Source organism: Martes martes (assembly GCF_963455335.1).
Source record: "Martes martes genome assembly, chromosome: 2".
NCBI classification, from domain to species: Eukaryota; Metazoa; Chordata; class Mammalia; order Carnivora; family Mustelidae; genus Martes; species Martes martes.
Genome location: NC_137889.1, coordinates 145,977,477 through 146,004,455, shown reverse-complemented (window position 1 = coordinate 146,004,455; position 26,979 = coordinate 145,977,477). Strand labels below are relative to the sequence as shown.

Sequence of the window (26,979 nt, the reverse complement as noted above, 5' to 3'; positions counted from 1 at the left end):
GAGGAAATTGAGGCTCAGAAGGTTAAGTGACTTGTCACATTCTCAAACACAAGATTTTTATGCCAAATACCATCCAAGGCCACTACAGTGGTCATTGGCACGGTGGTTCACACATTTACATTTTTTTACACGTGTTAACTGACTGCCAACCATACACATATGGTGATTCTCTAAGAATGATGCATCCAGGGACTTGTGCCCTGACCCTGGGGAGTAACCCTACAGAGTGGCAACACATTTGATGGTATCATAGTCACAACTGAAGTGATAACGGTGCCACGTTGTCTTCCACAGGTGGACAAACCCGTTTCCAAGGATTCCAGAAGCCAACATGTTAAAGGTAAAGTCAAGTCACAAAGTTTGAAACACAAGGATATGTCTTTGCTTCCAAGAAATCTGTTCGTGGTCACAGGTTATCTTTGTTGGTGGTCACAGGTTATCTTAATCAAGATGATTTTTTGGACTGTCCTTCATGAAATAACTACTTTTGGAAAGGCTCTTACACATCTTATGCCTTTTTATCACCTTACCTTATTGACGAAGAAATTGATAGTGAAAATTCATATTCCATGGCTATGCAATTTCAGAAAGGAATTGCTTTGAAACATATGGGTTGCATTAAATATATAACTAAGTTATTTCTCCAAGCATATCCCCAGTAAAATCACAAGATAGAAATCTAATTTTAAAACGTTGATTAATTCATATGAAAACAGATTTTGAAAGCTTTAGGCAAAGCAACTCAATTTGGAGATGAAGATACAGGTAGGAAGCTGAAAGGAAATAATCAATTTCAGTAGTGCTGGAAGCACACATGGAGGACAGCCAAAGAAATTTAATTGGATCATACACATTATAGCTCCTCTCATCATCTCCCCCATGCTCCATCTTCTCTCACAATGTCCAAATGGAAAAGATGGCAATGATTTACACTTCCCAGTACTTGAAACATATCAAATTTATCGTTTATGGGTCTAATGCTATATTCTATAACCTATTATTAACATCGTATTTTCTTTCATGGGAAGGTGTAACAGCTAGGATCCTAATAGGAGACAGATGGCAAACCCAAATTAGGATGACTTAAGGAAACTTATTTACAAAGGAACAATTTACTGAGGTGTGTGGGGTGTACGGCTGATGTGGGAACTGGGCAGTGGCACTGTCGCCACCCCCAGCCCAAAGGAATGAGGGGACAATTATAGAAAACCAGAAGCACACCACCTTGAGAGGAGGGACACCACCAGCCCCACTGAGCCTCATGGAGGGGAAGCCAAAGGAACACATGCCCACCAACTTCCCTCTCTAACCTGCCTCTGAATTCCTACAGGGACTTTGCAATGACTGAACCCAACCAGAAACCAGAGGGCAGGGCGGTCAATATCTGGTCCATGCTGGTTGGTCCTCTGGGATGGAGAGTGGAGTGGAGCAGAGGCATATGGAGATGGTAGAGGATGCAAGAACATCCAGGGGCACAGAGGAGATCCAAACAACAGGAAACATGGTGGAAGGAGCAACCGGAGTAGCCAAAACATAGGCTCTGACCCTTTCCTGGCTGTGTGACCTTAAGTGAGACACCTAACCTTTCTGGGTCTCACTTTCCTCCTCTTTGAAGTGTGAAATGGGCAGGGTTTTTATGATTACTCAATTCAGGAGCATTCACCGAGGCAGGAAAATATAGCTATTCTCAAACCTTCCTCCTCCCTCATCTGTCTTCCTTCCATACCACCCTTAAACCTCCCCCAAAATAGGAGCTTCCAAATCGGTGCCTCTTTAGTCCTTAAAATGTCAGTACCTTCAATGTATATAGTACTTGATTCAGAGCTCTTCTCCATGAACTCATGTATTTTATGAGAACTCACATAACTCAAAGTGAATTATGTAGACCAAATATTTTCAGACCTCTTGACAGAGAAAGGGACCAGAAGCACAGGGCGATCCCAGATGAGAGCATAATCGTTTGATACACGAATGTTCCACGTCTTCCTAGAACCTTCACAGACACGTGTCGAGAAATGAGTCCTGGAGAGAGAGAAGACAAAATGGACCTCACAGTTCCTTCCTTTTTTATAGTTCACTGTAGACATCCAACTTCACTTCTTTGATTGCAGAAGCTTCTTTGACCATTATTCTACATTATCGACATGTCTGTTCGTCTATTAAGATGTTTCTAATCCCCATTCCAATATGCATGTTGGGGGAGCACTTCCCCCCGCACCTCCAAGCTGTCCTCAGGCACCAGCTGTGTGTCTATAACTCAACCCAATCCTGATATTATCCACCCAGAGGTAGCATCAGATTACACAAGTTGAGGGCTCAGTCTCAAGCCTGTCCCCACTTCAGATGCCAGTCACAAGTCCAGATTGTCACCTGTGTTTCTGACAGACAGGTGATAGACTGGAGGTCCCAGTGACCTTTCTTAGGTTCCACTAATTTGCTAGAGAGGTCATAGAACTCAAAGCAATGTATTACTCATTAGATTACAGTTTATTATGAAAGGATATAAGTCAGGAAGAGCCAAACAGAAGAAATGCACAGGATAAGGTATGTGGGAAAGGGTGTGGTGCTCCCATACTTCCTTTATCTCCAACGCAAAAGCTCTATGAACCCCAACCTTTTCGGTTTTTATGGAGACTTCATTACATTGGCATAATTGATTAAATCACTGAGCATTGGCAAATGAATTCAATCTCAAGCTTCTCTCCCCTCCCTGGGATGAGTGTGGGAGGTAGAGAAAGTTCCATTTCTCTAGTCATATGGTGGGCTCTCCCCATCCCCCCACAACCATCCTCAGATGCAGTCCAAAAGTCACCTCTTTAACATAAGAAGACACCTTTATAGTTTTCATCACTTAGGAAATTCCAAGTGATTTATGAGTTCTGTGCCAGAATCCCGGAGATGAGGATCAAATATATATTTCTTATTATAAATCACAGTATCACAACTATCCATGCATATATTTATCTATGCTTTACCTGAGCTCACAAAGCTACTGGGGTGCTTAACAAAAACTTACATAGTAAAATGGAAGAAAATAAAAATAAAATCCTAGAGTGAATCTACGTCGACTATAACATGAAGACAAAGATAAAATTCAGGACCCTCGGGTACACATCATTACACTCTATTAAAATTAAACTACTGGCTCGCCTCTTCAGCTTTCTGGTAGTCTAAGCAAACAGGAGGTCATGCTTCTTAATGTGATATTAATTGCCCATAATGGAAAAGCAAACTAATTTCTAAGAAAGCACAACAAGGACATTTCTTTCAGAGTTATGTCAGTGCTGTCAACCTTGCAGTAAATGTAGGCTGGTATACGGGGACCATGGCTGCAAAAACATGACTGTTTTTGAAAAGGAGCCCCCCACTAGACTGCATACAGGACATCAGTGAAAGCAGAGTTCCCAGAATTGAGGCTTGTAGGGAGTAAGTGGAGGTTGCATGAGAAACTTCTGCAGTAAGAGTTACTCTCTTTACATCCTCTCTTCCTACATTTCCCTAATTGATGGTTCTCCATCACCCCTCAGAGCGCTAAGGAATCACACAGAAAAGGAAGCTCAAAGGGGTGAAATTAATATGAATACCCCCATTTTTAGGACCAGGCATCTTGCTGGAGAATGCTTGAATGATTTATGTGTTTATTACAAAATTCTGTATTTTTGATGGAAACACATTCTCAGATAATTTATTCATTCTCACAAAATGTCATGGAAAAAACATATCGGGTGGTTCAGCAATGACAGAATTTTATGGGTGATATTTTTCATCAAGTTGAGCAGTTATAGATTTATGTTAATGTACACTTCATGTCATTTTTCTTGCGATCGTATTCTGACATTATCTGGAAACTGTCAGATTTCAAGATCTTATCTTCCCTGAAACTTGGTTTTTAATTCTAAAAATGGGTGAAAGTTTATTTGGGGGCAAAGTATTTATATATAATAGTAGTACAGCTTGTTTGTGATGAGCCATTAGCACTCACCACAAATCCAAAAAAACTGTCTTCTTTTCAGAGAAGGATAGCTGTAATGTTCAAATATAGGGCAGCTTAGCTTCTTAATGCTGAGAATAAAGGACGTTAAAGCGAATTTCTCTTGGCCTCAGATGTGAACCAAGCACAGACTGTGAACCAATTTTCTCTGAGGTGACAAGCATACCATATGCAAGAATGAATTTATAATGAAATACAATATACTATCCAAGAAAAGAAAGAGAATTATGCACAGGTGACTGAACACGTACATCCAGAAACATGAGCTTGGTTGAAAAGAAGCAAAATAGAATTCCACACAATACCATCAAAAGGCCTTTCTTCTCATTTGCTTTTAGAGGAATTTGGATGCCAACAAAATTAGAATCAGAGATGAGTTTGTGTTAATCTGGTTTAACTCCCTCATTTTATGGAAGGAAATCTAGCAAGAGAAGTGGCCAGCTCAAGGTCACAGAGACCAGAGCCTAGACCAGAACCCAGGGTTTTGTCAACGATGGCAATGTTTCCATACAGAGTTTTGCTGTATTTGCTAGTACCTAAAATCCATTCTGCAAACTCCCCCTCCTGTTCCCTGTTATCCCACGCATCCAAACGCTGCAAGGTTTAGTGCTGGACATGAATTGATGGGCGATACTGCCCCCTAGTGCCAGAATATGGCAACACAAAACGTCGCAAAAATGATGGACTTCGGCATCCTTTGGATTGTATCTTAAACAAAAATAACAAGCCTTGGGTCACAGAGGTTATCAGAAATAAATTTAAGATTATTCTCCTATGATTTTATTTTTAAATTTATTTCAGACACAACAAAATCTCAGACATAGCTCAAAAGCAACAGAAGCAGGGATGCCTGCGTGGCTCAATTGGTTAAGCGGCTGACTTCGGCTCAGGTCATGATCCCAGGGTCCTGGGATCGAGTGTCGCATTGGGCTCCTTGCTCAGTGGGGAGCCTGCTTCTCCCTCTGCCTCTGCCTGCTTGTGTTCTCTGTCTCTGACAAATAAATCTAAGAAAAAAAAAATCTTTCAAAAGCAACAGAGATATTGATACAAGATTCAGTTCAAAGTTGATGTCATAAATTTATTATAACTGGTATAAATTTTATAAAAATCCCTCAGTAACAGGACTACAAGAAAGCATTTGCCTCTCCATCACATACACAGGAAAGAATAAGGCTCAGAGAAAAGGAAGGGCGTCTGATAACTGCTCGTTTTAACACATACGGTTTTCTGAAAGAGAAATGTAAAGTAGCCACAAATAAAGGAATTAAAAACAAGGGAGTTAACACACTGTGTGGTAACTGCCAGGGTAACAGGGCACTTTGTTTAAAATTACTTGTTCCAGGAACTGAATAGCATAAGACCTTAGACCATGAAGAGCCCGCACTCTGGTCCAGTCAACTCTAAGTATTCTGGGAACTCAACAGAGTGCATACTTAATTCTGCCTAGGGGGAGAACTGTGTCTCTCAGGAAGGTTTCACAGAGCAAGGGACATTGGTCTGAGGTGGGAGACAATAACCTCACGGGGAGTTAAACATGGTTTCTGATGCTTAGAAGTAGCTAGAATATGGCTGCATGAATGTGAGACCTGGGGACACAGAGCCCTGGGTTCACATCCCAGCACTACTGCTTTCCAAATAAGAAAACTCCAAGGATCTTAACCTCTCCACATTAGTCTCCACATCTCTAAAATGGGGGAGATACCAGTTACATCATACAATATCTATCTTTTTAAAGGTAAGGACAAGTGAAAACCTATAGCACCATCACTGACTCATGGTGGACCCTCCACAGAGGCCTACTGAACTGACCAGATTCACAGGGTTCTGGGTTCCCTCTGACCCTTGCCTTTCTCCCTGACTCTCTCTCTAAGATTCTAAGAGAGTCTTCCTGAGTCTCTAAGCTAAAGCCATTCATGCTCTATTCAGTCTGGTGTTCAGGGTACAAAATAAATCTTGTAGATGAATATGAGAAACGAGTTAGCCTCCTCAATCACAAGGATCAATGTTTATTCAATGCTGTTTTCCCTATAGCAAACACATAGCATTGTGCTACACACATAGTGGATGCTTAGTAAATATTTATTCAATTAAGTCTAAAATTTAGCCCATTTTAATAGTGTATTCAATCAGCATTGCCAGGTGTCACCAGACCACCTAGTGATGAACCCATGACCTCCTAGTAGGGGTCATGCACCTGCACTAGGTGGGGGCCTGTGGAGGAGCAAGTCAAGAGGCCCGTATTGCTTGCTTCTGGTCCCATTTCTTTCTCTGCCTCTAAATCTAGGCAAATGATATTCCCTCACTGGGCCTTAATATCCTACCTGCTGAAAGACAGCAGAACACAATGGTCTCTAGCATTTTGTGAACCTCTGGGTATTGCTCAGACACACAAACCCAACCACCCCACTGCCCATGTCAGCCCTGAAGTCTTAGTCCTTCACGTGCCCTGCCTGCCCTCCCACCCTCATTCCCTGAAACACCAGGTCAGGGAAGAAGAGCTTCCCCAGGCTTGTTTGAGGAAGGAGCTTCTGTCCTACATCCATCACTAACCCCAACACACAGCTGTCAATTACATGGTCAAGTGTGTGTTGATGTACGCGCTCCTGCCACTGTACTGTCTCACCTGACTTGAGCAGTTGCCTAAGAGGGTGTGTCCCTCTCAAATTCATAACTTTGCCTAACTTACTCTCTCCCTGCCCCACCCAAAGAATGGTGTCAACAATTTATTGTTGGAATTAATTTCTGAATGCTTCAACAGACTTGAAGACGTTCTTCAAACAGGCCTTGTCAAATCTACATTAACCACTTGGATCATAAGTTGCTTTGTTAGGCTCTTCCATAATTAATCATCAGGACATGCAGTCCTAAAGGTCCATGTCCATATATCCTAAAACCGTTAGACATGATAAATACTGTGACTCAGCCCAGATTTTATCCATTTTTGTCCAGAGTCTATTTCTCTAATTACAGAACATTACACTGATGGTCTATTTCCGAAGTAATGATCTTCATGATCATATTTTATAGATAAAGGGTATGACATATATTGAACACAAATCGAATGGCAGCTAAGTGAAAAACAAGTATTATTTTATTTAATTCTATCCAAATCCAAGGAACTATGCCTCATAATCTGCATTCCACAGACAGAAACCAAAGCCCAGAGTGTTTCCCTAATTTTCCTGTGGTCACTTAGTAAGTGACAGAGGAGTGATTAGAATCCCATGTGAATGATTTCAAAGACCCCGTTTGTTGTCACTCTGTTGTGTCATTGTCCCTTCTATCAAGAAACACATTCTTGGATCCTACATATCTTTGTCCCTCCATTTAAGTCACAGATGAGGACACTGAACCCCTGAGAGGACAAACAATCTGTGTTAAGTCACTCAGCTCACTACTGGTAGCACCAGCACCAAATCACAAGCCCTGGTAAATGTCTGGAAACAGATCTCTGGGGGGTGGGGGAGTATGAGAACAGATTTGGAGAGCTGACACTATCCTACTTCCAGATGTACTGTAAAGGTCCAGTAATCAGGACAGTGCAATATTGGCGAAGCAACAGACAAATGCATCAGTAGAGCAGAATGGAGAGCCCAGAAATAGACCCACATATAGTCAGCTGATGTCTGACAAGGCAGCAGAGGCAATCTGATGGAACAAAGATTGTCTTTCCAACAAATGGTGCAGGAACAATAGGACATCCCCTTGAAAGAAAGAAAGAGAGAAAGAGAAATAAAGAAAGAAAGACCTAAACACAGACCTTACACCCTTTACAAAAACTTACTCAAAATGGGTCAGAGACCTAAATTAAAAATCAAAACTATAAAGCTCCTAGAAGATAACACAGGAGAAAACCTTGATGACCTTGGGTGTGGTGTTGCCTTTCCAGACACAACACCAAAGGCACAATCCATGGCAGAAATCATTGATGAGTTGCACTTCCTGAAAATTACAAAGTTCTGCTCTGGGAAAGACAATGTGAACAGAATAAGAAGACAAGTCACGTTACCTGTAGAGAATATCTGCCAAAGACACATCTGATAAAGGACTGTTGTCCAAAATAGGCAGAGAGCTCATAAAACTCAACAATTAAAAAACCAATAGTCCAATTAAAAAGCGGGCCAAAATATATATATATGATATCATATATATATATATATATATATGATATATAGATGGCAAATACGCATATGGAAAGATGTTCCACATCACACAGCATCAGGGGAGTACAGATTAAAACAATAATGAGATGCCTCTACACACCTCGAAGAATGGCCAAAATCCAGAACACTGATAACACCAAATGCTGGCAAAGATGTGGAGCAACGGGAACTCTCATGCACTGCCAGTGGGAACACAAAACAGCACAGCCACTTGGAAGACAGTTTGGCAGTCTCAGATATAACGAAAGTGTACGTGAAATAATTTATTTTTTGATAATGGCTGTGTTTAACAACCGCATTGCAAAATTCCTAAAGTCCAACACCAAGCTTCATAAGCTGGACCAGCTGCTCCAACACAACCACAAGTGGGTCTTGTGATACTTTCTTATCCGGGATGCTTTGCTTTAACATCCCAGAACCCTGGAAGGTTGACAATTTCTTCGTGATTTCTCCCTAATAAGTCGTGGAGGTAACAGTCCAACCCTATCCATCAGATTCTACAGCCATGCTGTGCTCCCCTCACCACAGTACCTCCGAAGCAGCAATAAATTTTGCAGCGGAAGTGAAATCAATCTTGTTGCAGAAGGAAGAGCAAATGAGGACACTCTGTGGGCAGATGGTGCTAATTACACAGATGGCCACCAGATGGCGAGCATGCCAGCCTCCTCCTCGTGAAACCCACTTTATTGAATTTCAAGAAGGGAAGGACCCCAGAAAACAAATGTTTGGGTCTTCTTATGTGACAGAGAGGGAACTTTTCCTAGCATTTGAAATATTTGTGTGTACTTCACAAGGAGAGTGGATTGTCATTCCCCTTCTAGTTTTCCATCACACAATAATGCTAATATCTGGGTGTGCATTACAAGCCATGTACTTGAAGGGCATTCACCCATGTATTCCACCCACAAATTCCAGTGAAGTGTGAGTAACCATTTCTCACTTATCCAGATGAGAAAACAGCCGTCCCTCAACCCATTTGCTTATTTCATAAATATTTATTGAGCACCTGCTATGATCCTGCCCATAGTAAGTAGCAGAATCAAGATTCAAACTCCAGAAATGTTGCTCTGTATCTCATCTTTTTCCATTATCCCAAATACTAGTACTTTATTAAACAACCCCCCCAAAACAAAGCTGATTGGATTTTATGAATTATCACAGCATGACGTGCTACTTTGCCTATTTGATCCAGTTTTCTCACTTGTAGGATTCTTGAAATTCACTCTTACCCACTAGTCTGTAGGATTTCAATTACCTAAACAACAAACAAGAGAAGCTCGACAGCAAAAATGACTACTAATAGACATATTTGATATAGCTGAAATCTCCGCTGCTGTTGACAATGATGCCAGATACAAAAATTTTTAAGTAGGGGGGAAGGTAAGTGATGCCATTTTATAATGTCATTTTATAATGAGAAATGAGAGAATGAGAGAAATGAGAGAAATGAGAAAATGTCATTTTATAATGAAGACACAGGATGTGTAAACAGTGTGTCCAAAAGACGCACCGTGTTTAAGACAAAGCTCTTACCACAGCCTACAAGATGCCAGGCGATCTGGGCACTCCCCTACCTCTGCAACCACTACCTCCCTCTTGTTCATCTCACCTCAGGGCCTTTGCACATGCTCTTCCCTCTGACAGGAAATTCCTGTCCACACAGTCATATGATGGGCTCCCACATGTTCCCTGGGTCTCCATTCTCATCACCTAAACAGAGAGGCTTTCTGGGATCTGCCTAAAAAATAGTCCCCCTGGGGCACCTGGGTGGCTCAGTGGGTTAAAGCCTCTGCCTTCAGCTCAGGTCATGATCCCAGGGTCCTGGGATCGAGCCCCACGTCGGGCTCCCTGCTCAGCAGGGAGCCTGCTTTCCCTCTCTCTCTGCCTGCCTCTCTGCCTACTTGCGATCTCTGTCTAAAAAAAAAAAAAAAAAATAGTCCCCCTGCTCCCCATCTCTCTTGTGTGACAGATGGAGAACTCTTCATGCTCCTGCTCTCTCTATGGCCCGGCTTTCTCCCTCACTCTGTCGCATTATTCTTTGGAGCACTTCTCATCACCTGTCCTTGTCATCGTACACTTTTATTTGTTTTCTATGTCCTGCCACTGAAATGTAAGTTACCTGGGAACAGCAACTTTTGTTTGTGTATTATACTGCCCAGCACCAGCATCAATAAATATATTACAAATGAATGAAGCCATGCCTGACATACACTACATGCTCAATAATAAGTCCATGAATAAAAGGAGGATAGATGTCTTTTCCTGAGCTCAGTCACGGAAGCAATGGGATAGATATCTCTGAAACGATAAATGGAATGTTCCTACTGAATCCCAGATACTCAGTCTCTTTATTGAATTTTTTTCCAGTAGATTGAATTGATCCCCCATAGATATAGTGGTAGCTAAGAAGAGAGGCCTCTTAGAAAGCCGACATCTAGCTTCACAGGGAAAGTCATCAGTGTGAGCAGCGAGACAGTCCGGCGGGGCGCTCTGAGGGTGAAGCCAATGCACAAAAAAGTGAGACGAAGTTAATCTTAGGTCTTTGGACCTGGTGCCTTAAGAAGGCACCATGTGGTCTAAGTTCTTTGGAAATACTGTTGAAAGAGCCAAAGAGCTCCCATTAACTAGATTGCTGCTGCTGTTGAAAGCCATCCCAGATCCTATTTTGTTTTTACAGTGCCAAGATCGTCTACAATTCCTGTTTGCCATCAGTGTTTGAATGTATGCAGAGAAATCCAGTCTATTTAAAAAGTGTTTTCCAAAAACAAAAGATGAAGAACGATAATTTTGCTCACTCAAGTAATTATTTTAGACCCGGAAGAGCCCTTGAAATCATCCAAACAAGTGTTTGTTGTGTTGTGTTGTTCTGGGCCAGCTGGAATTTTCCCCAAAAGAAATCTGGAAGCAGATGGAATGAAGCCTCCTGTGACATGGGACAACGAGCCAGACACAAGTCCTCTAGCCCTCCTGTTCCTTATGAGTCCCCAGGGGAGTCCAGGGCACCCTTCAGAGCATGGTTAAAAACCACTGAGCCAGTGTGGCCTCGTTGCTCCACACACAAGGAAATGAAGCTCATGGAGGCCAGTACTCAGCCCAGAGTGAAGTCATCTCTGACAGGAGCCATGTTTTCCCATTGGCTCCTCCCACAGCCATATAAAACACCATTTAAGACACCACATCCACTCTTACAGATCAGTGAACTGTGCTTTCTCAACTTTGCTTTCTTTGCTTTTTCTGACCCCCCAGACTAACTTAAATCTCCCATGTGTCCCTTTAATACCATGGCCTTCCTTCTGAAATTCTCAGAGATTTAATAGTGTTTTCAATGTACACTCTTTAGGTACAAGCCCTATGGCAACAAGAACAGTGTCTCACCCTCCTCATTGTGTCCCCAGATCCCAGACCTTGGCCTGTAAACCGAACAAACATAAGGACCTTGAGGGGAAGGCTGTGCTGTCTTTGTATCCCGCTACCTAGTCCCCTTGCTTAGCTCAGAGTAGAAGTCCATTAACTGTCTTTGAGTTGAATCCAACTGTGGAAATAAAACTACCTGAGATTCAGGAAATGCCCCCTTGACCTTCATTCAGGCTTTTCTAGGGTTGGGTGGTCTTAAGCAATTGTCCTACCTAGTTTGTCCTTACTTTGGTCTAAAATAAAAGTTGGATTTGGGAGTCTTAGAAAAGCCTTCCATCTGGAAAATTCTGTGATGCTATTTTCCTTTGCTCAGAAATGTCCAGTGAAGCGTGTTTGGCAGAAATGTGAAACAATGATATAACTGTAGAGATATATAAGGATTTTAATTCTAATCACGAATTAGTGGTCAAGAGCTGTACCTTGAGAGCCGTACCACATGCACTAAAGTCTTCTTTCCACCATTTTCCAGGTGACTGGAGGGTAACTTCCCCATACCTCAGTTGTCACTTCCAGAACAAAGGCCAGGATCAAATGAAATCACCTAACTAGTATTATTAGGTCCTGGGTACCTAATAAGATCTCAACAAAACTTACTTGACGTTATCATCAAGATTATTCAAATGGAAATGATTTCCATTCAAACATATGCAAAACTAGCTTGATGACATTTTCCATACACTCACTGCTCTCCCTCTTATGTTTCAGGAGACAGACCCACAAAGGGAAACAAGGTAAGAGAAATCATTAAAATGGGTTTGTCACCCACTCTTTATTTTAGAGGGATATGGACAACGTAAAGACTTAGCACTTGAAAAATGCATCCCAGATGTTTGGTTGGGATTTGTCATTTCTATTTGTAAACCCCAAAATTGTTAACTATTATTTCTGCTCAGAGAACAATAAATTTAATTTCTGATTCTCTTTCTTTCTGCAGACTCCTTTACCACCTCCTCGGTAAGACACCTAAAATAGAAATTGTATTTTGCTACACACTTAACTGATTAGTTCCAGAATTTGAAAAGCTCCAGAATTTAAAAAAGAAAAACACGAACCGTTGATGTGGAGAAACTAAGATGAGCTGGCCAGTGAACAAGGTCGAACAAGCCAACCGCTCCACATACCTTGACTCATCAATCCGTGATGTGTGCCCTGCGTCCTTCCCATCCTCTGCCGTTTCTTCCCTCTGTTTAGTACAGAAACCCCCAGACGTTACCGGCCCTACGAATTGCCTTCAGGAACTTGCAAGGGATAGGCCTATATTTATATGTGCACATAGATTTTTCTATCTAGTATATATAGAAATACTACTGTTATTCCATTATACATATGCATGAAGGCGAGAGCCACAGCCTTGACTTCGCAGGCTCCTGGTGAGTCGGTCACTCTGCTGTCCTACTTGGGGCCCCAAGAGGACCTCTGTCACAAAGCGAAATACCCTTGCTGGTAAGGTCTCGTGGTTTCTCTCTCTGCCACCCTAAAGGGAAGTGTCTTTTTTTTTTAAGATTATATTTATTTATTTGACAGAGAGAGAGATCACAAGCAGGCAGAGAGGCAGGCAGAGAGAGAGGAGGAAGCAGGCTCCCCGCTGAGCAGAGAGCCCGATGCGGGGCTCTATCCCAGGACCCTGAGATCATGACCTGAGCCGAAGGCAGAGGCTTTAACCCACTGAGCCATGCAGGCGCCCCCTGAAGGGAAGTGTCTTGAGCATGGTCTATGTCTTTGCTCTCTGCATCCCCACCCTCCACCAACAGTGCCGGATAGGCTTTATAAATGACTGAATGTCAAAATAAAAGGGTGCGTGAGATATTCACTGACTCTCAAACATGTTCCTAATTCTGTGGGGGCACTTAAAGAGCTCGTGTCTTTCTCAGTCTCAGACAGGTGGCATATTGGGAACTCCATGATGCCCTGCAGAAAATGGCATCACCCCTTCTGGAAAAGAGAACGAGACCAAAGAGCATGTTGCAGGAAGGGAGCTCTAAGCTCATTAGGAGAATGACTACCATACCCTGATAATTGCAGCTACCTGAAAAGGATCAGATTGCTCTGTCAAGCAGCCAACACCCCAAAACGGACTCCGCACCCAAAGCTGGGGACATGGAGGGCAGGACTGGCTGAGCAGACTCCTGCCCAGCAAACCTTCTCAGACTCTCACTGCAACTCTTCCCGCAGGCCACTTGCCACTCTTCCAAAGAAGTACCAGCCCTTGCCCCCAGAGCCGGAGAGCAGCCGGTCGCCCCTCCCTCAGAGGCTCAGCCCCCTCAATGTCCAGAAAGGACCCAGGTGACAGGTTTGGTGATGGTGCTGGTGAAATGTCCAGGGAGGCTGGTGGGCTCCGGAGGGTGAAGGGGACTTGGGAAACAGGATCCCTCCTGTGTTGGGAGGAGCCAATGATGCTTGGAGGGAAAATACTCTTAGAAAACTGCTCTTTGATTCCTTAACAGAAAGTATACCTTCTTGGGGCGCCTGAGTGGCTCAGTTGGTTGGGTATCTGCTTTCAGTTCAAGTCATGATCTCAGGGTCCTGGGATCGAGTCCAGCATTGGGCTCCCTGCTCAGTGGAGAGCCTGCCTCTCCCTCTTCCTCTGCCTGCTGCTCCCCCTGCTTATGCTGGCTCTCTCTCACTCTCTCTCTCTCTCTCTGTCAAATACATAAATAAACTTGTTAAAAAAAGAAAGAAAGAAAGAAAGGTAACACATCTTCTTTGTAATAAAATGAGTTATTGAAACAAAGGCTCACTTGAGACCTGAATTGTTATTGAAGAAAATGTTAAGTGCCAGAAAAGAATCAGGACTTGTTATGTAAAAACTGAAAGGGGATTCAGGCTATTTGCAGACCAGTACTGTCCCTCAGCTTCTCACCACCCACTCCAGCTATGGGAATATTACCCCACGGGAAAACCCATTTGTCAGAAACGTTATCGCCATTTTGACAAATAATTAAAAAGCCAAGTCTCTGGCATTAAGCTGACGACAGAGCCACTTCCAAATGTGTGGGGCATCAGGCAGCCAGCAACAATCACAAAACGTAACAAAGAAGAATAGGCACTTTTCTTTCCCCAAGAGAGTTTGGATTTGCGAAATTTCCTCATTTTAGAAGTCAGAACAGAGATGAACATTTCTCTCTCGCTCCTGCATGGAATGAATGATGCTTTCCTACTGCAAGCTTGAATCAGCAGGTTGGAGCACGAGGCATCACTTAGTAAGCATTTTTCATAGATAACAGAAATTCAAAATATCAGGCACATTTTGAGATTCTGTGGAGAACCCAGTCAGCACTGGTTCTGATGGCGAATGCCAATGAGCCTAAAATACCATTTCCACTTTCTTTTTCTGGCCCATGTCTCTTCCTCTGTTCATCCTTCGCAGCCCCACATAAACACACCTCCTCCCCTGAAGGAACAGCGCTCCTTCTCTGCCCAGCGCCATTTCCCTTCGTCTGCTGGTTTCTCCACTGGCCTTGCAGTGTGGGAAGGGACGCAAGCCCTCAGGTGTCAATTCCAGCTGCCCCAGTTGAAATTCCGGTGATCTTTCTTATGAAATGGAAGATAGGGGGCAGCCGTTCTCGGCTGGAGGTGACTCTGGCCTCGGGGAAATTAGCAGTATCCAGAGACATATTTTGTTGTGAACGGTCGGGTGGTGGGAATGCTCCTGGCATCTGGTGGGTAGAGGTCAGGTATGCCACCAAACACCCTGCAGTGTATGGGCCAGCCCTGTGACAAAGGGTAATGAACCCTCCAAGGTCCATAGTGCAGAGGTTGAGGACCTGCTGTAGAGCAAATGACTAATCTTCACCCAGCCCTCATCTTCCTGGGCTGTAAAGTGAGGATGACAGTAATATCTACCACCTACCTCATGGGCTCATGTGAGAATTACACAGGACAAATCATGACAAGTGTTCAGCACTGCCCGCCTAGGACGTAGCTGTGACCTTGAGCCTGTTCCTGCTGGTGCCTTTGCCCATCCCCCACCCCATAAAATTATCTGGATACAAGTCTGTTCCACCCAAAAAGGGGGGACTGACTCATTTCAGTGTGCATAGTTCCCAGCACAGGGTCTGCCTGGCACATAGTACACCTTCGATAAATCTGTATTTCCTTCTGCCATTTCCAGAGGGTCCTAGCCAGACTAGGAGTCACCAAATTTGCTCTGTTTTGATTTCTAGTTTCAAAGCACGAGAGACAGGGAGGCAACAATAGCCAACAATAGACCATCAAACCCATGAAGTGATGTCATCAGCATGGGAAACGTGAAATGTATCATCCCGGACCCTAATGACCGAATAGTCTAATACATCCAGAACTGGTCAAAACTCAGAGAGCAAAGAGGCAGAACATAGGATGAATAAAACATCAGAGTGGTTGAGGTTGTTTGGTATGGAGGAGAAAAAAGAGGATCTTCTCTTCCTTCAGTGTCTCTATGCCAGAAAGCACAGGTGTTGGGACCCAGCAGAACTGGGTTTGGATCCCAGCTGAGCCACTTCTGGCTACATGATCTCATAAAGCTCTCAAACACTTCTGAGTTTCCATGTTGGTGAGAACAGTGTAATCGTCCCCACGTGACAAGAGTGGCAGTGATTTCTCTAGAGTGCCTAGGAGAGTATCAGTCACAGCACAGGAAAGATAGAGAAACACCTGAACATCATTTCCCATCTCTACCCGACAGAATTAGGCACCCATGACCCTATTTTCTCTCGAAATACAGACTCCATATCCTAGTACAATGTTCCTAATTCTGGCTTTACATTAAAATAATTAGGAAAGCTTTTTTAAAAAGTACTATTCCCCAGGATCTGCGTTAATCACTCAGAGAGGGGAGAAGCAGCCATCACTGTCTTTAAACGCTCCCCTGGGGGCAATCTGATACACACCCAGGGCTAAGGGCCCAGAGGGAGCCAGGTTCCAGGAATCTATCTGTCAGTAAAGCTTTGATGGTCTTTCAGCCGTTCCTACATATGCTGCAGCTTCCAGGGTCTAAAATAATACGCCTTGATCTGAAAATGAGTTCCTCTGCAGTCTGGATCACTTCAACTTATCATGCAGCCAATGCCATGGTGTTGGAGTCTTTACAAGTTCGCATTCTGCATTCTCTTGAGTTTCTGCAGCCAGAGCTAAATTTGTTTAATCACTTTTAGATGTAACGAGAACTGGCAGGGTCTCTTTGCCATCAACCCCTCCAAAGTGTCATGACATCCCATCTCACTGTATCCTTCTAAAAGATGGTTTTCTAAAGGCTCAGTCCTCTAAAGTATGGTTTTTGAAGGCTCACTGGCTGGTTCATTGTAGGTGCCTCATAAAAATCACTTCCTTACCCCTTGGGCATGTAGGTCACTAAGATTCACAGAGGTTAGGTGACTCAGTCAAAGCTAGAGGGCTGCTGCAGGACTATGGAGAGCTCAAAAACATGCAGACACTGGGAATAGCACCATGAATAAGAAAGAGTTTTGCTGTAAAAGGAGAGCTTCCAAATTCATTTGAGTTGGGTGCCATATTGGGAGTCAGATGGCCATTACTAATGACCCACATGTTGCTTGTCAACAACCACAGGAGGCTGTGGCAAGGTTCACTTTCTCTGAAAACAGAAGGGACACTGGAGAGCTGAACTGCTTTAGCCCACACAGGAAGGCTAGTACCTGCTCCCCTCCTACCCTCCTACCACGGGCGCTCAGAGATGGACGGCCCTCCATCAAGAGAGGCTGTGATTTACATGTGGTAATCCACCAGGGTCACTGACGGCAGCCGACAGCTTCAGCCCGTTGCAATGGACTCTGCTCTCCTGACAGTGAATGTGGGTCTGACTATTGCTGCAACCGTTTGTCTCAGCCAGCTCGGCCAGTCTCTACTTGAAAGCTAGGTCTTGGCTTCACAAAACGATTGCTGAATCGAAGCACTTCAGTTCATGAAAATGCCACTTAAATCCTTCACTGACGACTGAAAACTAGAGAACTTTGAAGTCTGGGGAATGTTCGTTGGGTGTTCTCAACCATTCGTGTACCGTTATTATGATTTTTATCATATCCGGGTACTTCATATTTTTGTCTCAGATCATTTTTTTAAAGTAAGGAAATTTATTTAAAGGGGAAACATCATTAGCATAACTACAACACGGACAGTTTCAGACCCAAACTTTGAGCCTGTGGCATTTTTTCTCTCCTGAAAGGGAAGACAAATAAAATGCAAGAGCAATATTTGGAAAAAGTCACCACCACATGGAGACTCTCTCTTTGACAGAAAGAGATTAAAAAGGGAGTAACTTTCCCACTAACCCTTATAATTTTAATACCATGGCATGTGCACCAAATAAAAGCATCCTGAGTAATCATCAGAGTAACGACATTTGGGGAGCTCTTGTTACACCATGAGTCCACTCTGGGGTCTTTTGGTTGCTTGACCTCATGCAGTCCCACAACCCCACTGTGAAGAAAACAGTATCACAATCTCCAGTTTTTTGAGCAGGACACAGAAATGCAGAGAGGTCATGAGCCATGACGTCTCCCTGCAGCTTCAACAAATTCGAACCCCACGCTGCAGGGTTCGGCCATAATGTAATTTACAGAAGGTACCTGCTATTTAACCAACAAAACACCTGTCTGCCCAGCTACAGTTTTCCCTTTCCAACCAGCAAAGCTGGTACCACCTCAGTTCAAGCCATCTCAGGGACAAAAATGTACGTTCTGATGATTTGGAAAGTGAAAACAACAACAACAACAAAAATCCGTGGAGATCTTGAGAAACCAGAGTCCTTGAAGAGAGAAGAAGCATTGATTACCAAGAAGCATACAAATTTGCATGGGAATGGGTACTTACAGGAAATACTGATTTTAGAATGTGACTCTAATTATTATTATTATAGTGCTGCAAGATATCGCCATTGGGGAAAACTGGATGAGTACACACAGGATCCCTCTGTATAAGTTCTTACACAAGCATAAGACCTACAATTATGTCAGAACGAAAGTTTCATTTAAAAGAAAGTTTTTAATGGATGCAGATGAAAGGTGTTATTTTCTTCCAAATAACTTTCACGTATATTATTTCATGAGAACCTTAATCATTCTTCTTCATTTCTGTGTGGGTTTACCCATTTTACAGGTGGGAAAACCAGGCTTCAGAGAAGGGACTTCACTTCCAGAGGATGAGGGAGCTCACAGATGACAGTGCAAGGATTCAAACCCAGTTTATGTAAAACTCAGCAAAATCTAAGGGAGGCTCAAGAAGGGTTATTTTTACAGTAAAATGGATTATCCTCAAGTACACACAGAGCACATATTATGAACAGGAAAGACATGGGGAAGCTTATCCCTGCCACGTACGTGGTGACCACGGCTTATGGGTCATCTCCAAAACAGAACACAGGACCACTTACACAAGATGAAAGATGCTCACAGGGAGGTGGCGTGGTGCCGTTGGGGTGGGCAGACAGGTCCCCACCCTGGTCTGCATTTTGTGAGGGTGCAAGTCTCCCCCAAACACTCCCAACCACCACCAAAGCCAGAAGACTTCATTTTATAGGTAAAGGGAGCAACTAACTTGGGGAGTCTTGTCAACAGAGGCATTCCCAGGTCCAGAGATGTTGTCATGCACAGAAAACCCTCCTACAACTGCTTGGATTATCACATAAAAATCCATTTTTTAATGCTACCGCTTACAAAGCCTAGTTTTCCTGAAGACTCCCATTTCCGTCGATTGAGTATAATATTTATAAATCAGGCAATTTTATCTAGACAGAAGGACACTCTGTCACACTGCATAGGTTAAGGAACCTTAGACAATAAGACTTATTTACCAACTCAGTTAAATCTTAAACATCTGAAATACCTATATACATCTAACTTTAAACCCTAATGAGCAAAACTTACTTTAACAACTTTTATAAATCTAATAAGGTAAATAGAGAAATCTAGACAAATTCAAGTTCTCTCAAACAGTTCACAATCTTTATAAGTGGAGTTGAACACAGCTCGACTCTTGGAACTTAAAATCACAAGTCTAAAATCAATTGCACGTCTTAAATTGAAGCCACATGGCCAAACGGTCAGTAATCCTAAAATGCCAGAGTCTCTTAAACATTAAAAAACAAAAATTAGCCTCAACTTAACCTGAATAATTAATACTATGGGTGTCTGTTCAACTTTATTACTTCTGATCATATCTCTTTTTCTTCCCATTTGCCCCATTGAAAGGGGGAGGCAGGGGGTAGAGGTACCATCTCTGATGGGCTGATGAACTGGTTACAAAACATGGCCCTCACTCCACTTGCCTGCTGCTTGGCTGTCTGAGAACAGGATACAGCATCTGAGTGCTGTGTGCTCCTGGGCTCATCTCCGTCTCTCTAGATCAGCACTCGCCTTCTGAGGCTGGTGTTGTTGCCTCAACCTCCCCACATTCCCTCAGGACCAGGCTCTCACTGGCAGACCCAGGCAGACAGAATGTGCCTGTCACTCCTCATCGGCCTTTGACCACATCCCAACATCAGTACCCACTGAACACCCCACATTGTCATTCTTATTGCTAGCAATCCTAAATGAATGCTCCTGTGGCCATTTCGCAGATGAGAAAGACAAGGTTCAGAGAGGTGAACTGACTGAATTGTTAGTATCCATGAAAGGCTTGCTAGCTCTTCTGAGACGTGCCCAGGACGCACATCAACACACCGTGCATTGAGTTCTTACCCCATCATCCATTCCATGGTATGTCTCAGTCTCCCTCATGGAAGCATCCTTCCTCTAACCCACGGCTTCCTGGGATCCCGCTGTACCCTACAACGTCATACTTAAGACCCTTTATATTTCCTCAAAACAAAACACTCAGAGTTTTGCAATCAAGATAATAACAGCAGGTCTGACTGTGCTAATGAAACCCAACATGGAAAACCAAATGTGAGGAGAAATGATGACATTACTGAAATTCTCCAAAAATGAGAAGCTAGTTTATTCATGTCCTTTCTGTCACCACCTTTTGTATTCCCTCATAACTTCTTCTGTTTCTTAGAAAATTATGAGAAAAATAACCTGGCTTTAGCTTTAAAGAACAGTGATGAATATCACACTGGACCATGGGCTGTTAATTTGGCAATGAAAATACAGTCAAAGGTTTTTAAGGGATCAGAGTGATTTTATCTTGACCATTATGAACTGTATTTTATGTAACACCATATTTCTTTTCCTTACAGGCAGATAAGCTTAAAGGACTTAAGTGAGGTAAGTGGTATTTTTGTTCTCAGAAACAAAGAAGGGATTTCTTTGCATTAATGTCCGTGATGGCCAAGACACTATTTGATTCAGAGACTTTATCACAATTAATTTTCATTACAGCTGTACTCAAATGTATTAATATTTCTACTCTAAAGATGAGAAAACTAAAGTAAAACAAGTTAAGGTCCAGATCTTAGACCAAGGTCTTATTTTGTGACCTGAATATACTCAGAGTTCACTAGTCCAGTGAAGAGCATCCCAGTTTCCACGGAAGACATAAAGTTTCCACCAATTACCTCCAGTCTTCCGCTTTCCAGAAATAAGATGTTGGAAATGGTACTATACCTTACCATTTGTTCCTCAAAAGAAAGACAAGACGGCTCAGTACAAAACATTTTAAATATAGACCACACAGACCTGGATTTGAATACACACACAACCCCACGGCCACAAAATAGAGAAAGATAATACTTCTTTGCAAGGTTGTTGTGAAAAAGTTAAAATAAGTCAAAGCAAGTGCATAACGACCAGGTGAGCTGTAGAAGCTCAATAAACAGCAGGAAAGTCAGGTATCATGGAGCTGCCTTAGAGCCCTTCCACACTCAGCTCCTTAACTCCCAATAAGGAAATGATGGGTCCGCTGTGACTGGTGGAAAGCCACTGTCCACCAGCTAGAGTGGCCTCACCTCATTCCCACTGGCTTCCTAAGGAGCATGGTTCTTGTTTTAGTATTTCGACTATGCTCTTACATCTGGACAGCACAGGTTAATCTATTTTCTTTCTTTTGTTCTGTCTGTCCATCTGTCCTTTCTTATTTGGTTTTATGAGAATGCTAAAATCAAGTCACACTTCTCATTTGTCACTAAACAAGACACTTACTACCTCACATCCATCAGATAATCATGGCAAAGAGGACAGCACATAACTGTTGAATGACAAAGCCAGCCCTGGTTCCAATCAGGACCTCACCCAGCTCCTCCTCTTCTGGGAGTTTTTGGGTTTTCCAAGTGCCCCCAGGAAGGAGAAAGGTGGGTGTGGCGCTCTGCTGCTGGGCACTCTCTGACTCCACCACTTTGTTCCTGTGGGTGGAATTTATGTGTCCCCAGTAGCAGATGGCTGGCACACAAGATGATCTATAGTCCGCAACTCATAGATCATCCTGTGAGGAAAATAGGCTCTCCATTCATTTAGGAGCAAGAAGGAAGTAGCGAGCCTCAGACAGCGGGGGTCACGCAGGACAGTTTGTTTTCTTTGCGACTTTGGTTGGCATTCTAGAAGTAGATATCATCTAAAACACAACACCGCCTACTGGAAAAACACATTCTTCCTCCTTATCTTTTGCCAAGACACTTCCCCATTGTTTGTCTGGGCTAAGAGTCAAGGCCATTTCTCCACCACAAAAGCCCATCTCATAGGACAAAAGCCAAGCTTGGGTGTGAAGTGTTTACTCACATTATATCTTGGGAACCAGAACTTGTTCCCAGCAGAAATGGTGTGCTGCCCACCCCAACTCAAATTCACACAGCACATTATAGTTGTCAAAGAGAGACTCGTTGTCTCATTTAATTCTCACAAAACACTAAGAGAAAAGAAGCCTCAAGGGAGGCTGAAGACTTTCCAGAGTCCCCACAGCTGGCAGAAGACAGGGCCAGCCCCTGAAAATCCTGGTCCACTCCCCACACTATGATGCTCTGCCTCAGGAAACTCAGAGACACTTCTGAGCTAAAGTAGCTTGAAAGAAAAAAGAAAAAAAAAAAAAAAAGGAAGGAGGAGGAGGAGGAGGAGAAGGAGGAGGAGGAGGGAAAGAGAGAGGGATGGGAATGGAGGGAGGGACATAATAAAGGAGGCATTTCTATTTAACTTGAATGTTTATTTTCTAACAACAACAACAACAAAAAAAAAAGGTAAAGTAGATAAATGAGAGATTTTACCCCACTTTTCTAATTGCATTCCATTTTAAATTCAGAGCCCTCAAGCACAAAGTGGGCTGGGTCTCAATTAAAGAAAACACCTGCTGTCCTAGAAGGATAGCTTTTCAGCCGTTTTTCCAGCTCTGCTCCCCCAACTCCTTCAACAATCCTGAGATTTGTCTTCAACAAGACTGTCTCCACAGCAGCCTCTGACTGGGGACTTGGAACTGCCATGTCCAAAGTCCCACACAAGACTCAGTGGGGACATTCTCAAACCACTCATTAGAACGGATCCATTACCCTTTTTACTTAGCCTATAGATTTGCCTGATTTGCTGTCCATGATGAAATGTATGGCCTCTTGCCAGAACCCAAGGGGACACCGAGACTTTCAAAACAAAGGGGCTTGCCTGTTGCCAAGCTTCAGTCAAGAGGTTCAATGCCTCTCTGAGCTGTTTGTTGCTGAAGGTTTCTTGTCTGGGAAGACAATGTGACTCAGGAGACCTGGGCTCCAAGGGTCAGTACACACCCCCCCCCCGCGCGCACACACACCCCCACATACACTCCTGCATTGTAAATACATCATAAGTCCAGTTTGTAGCCTAAACTTTTCATGTAACATTGAGACATAATTGGAGCATAATCCTATCCCATACTCTACATAAATACTTGCCATGCATTTATAATTCTGATAAATCAGTATAGCACCAAAGCTGACTTAACAGTTCTCACTTAGATGGGCGCATAGATCATTTCTAGGGTTTGACACTATAAGGAATGATGTACTGGATGTCTTTGTGCATGGAAATGGGTCCAAATATTGGTCCAAAAATTTTCTTAGGGAAAAAAGTCTCCTCAATGGAATTATTGGGATGAAAATAGGAGCAATCCTAAGGTTTCTTGATGGCTATGGTTCACGTGTTCTCAGAAGAGTCAAAGTAACTTTAACTTCATCAGCAGATTGCATATTTGCCTGTTGCATCACACAGAGAGTATAACATTTTTATTTTTGCTTAGTCTTTTGGAGAATCATTTGTAGGCTTTAAAAAATCTATACTAACAAAAATGTTGCCCAAATTCTACTAACCAATTGCTCCAAAACACAGGTTTAATGTAAAATTCTCTATCACCAAGACTCACTCAACATTATTATCTTTTGTTGTTAATTCAATGCAGGTCCTTGGGACAGATCGAGGTAAGCGGTTTATATTTGTTTTCATACCCTGATACCATTAGGTTGAGTTCCATTTCCAGATTTATAGCATTAGTCATTTTTAGAAAGGATTGTTCCAGGGCCTGGGATCGAGGAGCACCTGCATGTATGCACGATGACGTGATCCAGATGGGCCCGGGACCTCCTAGTCTACTCAGAGCCCTCTGGTTGAAACAAGGTGATTAAAATCGGGACCGAGCTGGAGGTCTTTCTTCTGCCGCAGGCACCTGACAAGAAGGAGGCACACGGTCTGCCCCTGCCACTTTAGAAAGACGTGGCTGGCCCACTGCTCCAGGGAAGCTCTTGGTCTCTCTGGCTTTGATGGAACCTATGCACACATATGCATACCCTCCTCTGATTGTGCACACACACATATATGTGTGCACACATCATTGGTGTTGTTGTGCAATGCAATCCAACACTCATTCAGTAGTTGGCATGCTAAGCAACAGTATGTCCGTGCCTACCTTTGAAATACCATTCACCATTCACTTATGATGATCAGTTATGTCAAAGCCAAGGGCCTGAGCCATGGCCCAAAGAGTGAACACAGGCAGCATAGTCCCACAAAGCAAGACTGGTTCGGATTTCAGAGGCTGCTACCGACTCACTCGGTGGTTTTGGCCATGTTGTGTTGCCTCTGTGGGTCTCCAGTCTGCTCTTCTTGGGAGTTAGGCTTCAGTGGGCCTAACCTGGGTTTGTAGATTCTCAGGGGTCCCTGATGGAGAAGTGGGGGTCGGTTGGCAATTCTAAAAAATTTTAAGACCTAAAGGAAACTGTGCCTTTTCCATACCAAAGCTCAACATCCTCACTAAAATGTTCAGATGCTGTCTCCTTGGACTTCTAAGATTATCAGTGCAGTGATGTCACATTGATCAGCACACAAGGGACAGAGGCTCTGGGTGGCTGCTGATGACATGAAATGATTTTACGGGATAGGTGACTAGTGGACCAGGCATCAACCCCAATTACATTTCAAGTATTCACAGCCCTTCAATCAGAGGTGTCCAGTCTGTGACCCACCTTGGACAGAGAAAGAGCACAGAGCAAGAACCAGAATTAAGACATGTCAAGGTCGATACGCTTCCTTAGCTTCACCACTAAGGACAGCTACAGGGAGAGTGTTTTATCGCATTTCATATCATAGTATGATTATATCCCTTGGTGATTTGGATGGCAGATTAAAATCTATTCATGATGAAAAGAAAATAAATAGTGGTCACATCCAAGGCATATGTAATTACTAAATAACTCCAGTTCATACAGTTGGCAGATCTTTTGAAAACTTAAAGATCAAAGGGGAAATTTTGAGAAAATATATGCCTGCTGGCAAGCAGGCAGGCACAGCTAGTCTACGTCAGAACTCTGGGAGCTCTCTAGCCCTGTTGCTGAAGAGATGCAAGACTTCAGGAGGGCATGGGCCAGCACTGCAAGCCCCTGCCCAGAGCAGTTCTCAAGTTTCCCTGTTTTATTTATGTTCCTACGTAAGTTCTCACTTGAATGCAGAATTCAACTTCGGTTCACTTCCACGCCAAGCCCTTCCGAGAACAAATACCTTCCAATGTGATATTCTGTGTTTCTGGAACCTCAATGATGAATTCCAGATTCAGGACTCTTGATCCTATCGAATATTCACAATTCAAAGTGGTTTTTATAGCCTCAGGGAAAAGCCACCCACAGGAGCCAGGGGAGTTGTAGAATACATAGGCTACAGTTTCTGCTGATCACCAACAACCCAGTCCTAATCAGAGATCACTCAGATGAAATTATGGAAGTTCCATTAGGTCCCCAATCATTTTCTTTTTACAAACTGACCATTATGCGACTCCTTTATGCAGTTCCTCATTATCAGATGAAACCTGAATCAATTCACCCGTCACGAAATCAAAGCCCTCCAGAGATTCCTCTTGCCACTGCCAGGTAAGGAGACAGGAATGCCTTGTTGGGTGGTAGCCTGGGGATCAGGCCATGTGTTGTCCTGGATAATGACGCACCAAGGCTTCCTGAGGAATGGGAAGTCTTTGGTCTTTGATAATGAAGCCCAGTGATGAGGCCCAAGGGAAATGTGTGACTCACAGTTGTTAGGGAAGCTGATGGCATTGTTCTTCCTGCAATTTACTAGCGATTGCTTGTTAGAGAAGTTTGGAAGATCTGAAGGCTTGGTTATGAACTAGACAGGATTAACTGGAATGGATGCAAATCATTCTGGGAGAAAAATTGGCCATTTCTAGTTATTCTCAGTTGGTAACTTATAGGTTACCACCTGCAAACTGACAGCTACTTTTGAACAAAACTTTATAGATGGTTGGAGATTGAAAATGCCATTCTCTAATTTAACATTTGCCTGATCAGGTTATTGTGACAACTACTCTCCCAACTGAAGATTCGAGGAAGCAAAGGCTCCGACCAGTGATTCACTGACCAAGGTCACTATAAATCAGTGCTGGCTTCCTTACAACAAAATCCAGGACCTCCAAAATTAGTGCTTCTAAGGTCCCCATGACCCCTGGCTGATCAGCAGCTCCAAGCTCAGATCATGCCACTTTTCCACTGTGTCAGCCCCTGTTGTCACTTAATGCAGGACATTTGCACACGCTATTCCTCTGTCTATACCACCTCCCTCCATATTTCCTCTCAGGGCCCTCTCCCTGCTTGGCAAACCCCTCTTCAGGCATCAGACCCCAACTTAAAGCCACACTGAATTTAAGAGATAGTTCTAACCCACACTCTGGAAGGAATAAATGAGGTCCAGAGAGATGGAGTTCCTTACCACTGAAGTCAAGTTCAACTTCGAATCCCAAATAGTAGCCCATGCTGCCAATCGTGGCTTAATTCTGAAAATGCTCTAAGATGACTTTCCCTGGTGTCCTGCCCACAGTTAAGATGCTATATTTTATTTACTCAATAAATACTTATAGGGAGTATACCTTGTCTATGGTAGAACAGAGCCATGGTCAGGAGAGACCCACCAGAATCAGACTGCCCATCCTCATCACTAGCAAACCACATCCTTGGGCAACGTTGTTTGTCCTACAGTAGACACTGAGAGCAGATCCAGGCCTACTGCAAGTTCCTGAAAAATGTCAGCTCTCACTGCC

At 43.3% G+C, this 26,979-nt stretch overlaps 1 protein-coding gene across 1 annotated transcript in view; it reads left to right on the top strand.

Moving 5' to 3' along the window:
• CLNK (cytokine dependent hematopoietic cell linker) overlaps positions 1–26,979 on the top strand; it is a gene marked incomplete at both ends in the record, with an annotated part of 149,739 nt that overhangs the window by 98,289 nt on the left and 24,471 nt on the right. Inside the window, 7 exons of the mRNA XM_080796353.1 lie at positions 295–340; positions 12,274–12,299; positions 12,503–12,522; positions 13,741–13,851; positions 20,738–20,765; positions 23,845–23,863; positions 25,720–25,801. Coding sequence (XP_080652479.1) covers positions 295–340; positions 12,274–12,299; positions 12,503–12,522; positions 13,741–13,851; positions 20,738–20,765; positions 23,845–23,863; positions 25,720–25,801 — 332 coding nt within the window. The remainder of the gene's footprint in view (positions 1–294; positions 341–12,273; positions 12,300–12,502; positions 12,523–13,740; positions 13,852–20,737; positions 20,766–23,844; positions 23,864–25,719; positions 25,802–26,979) is intronic.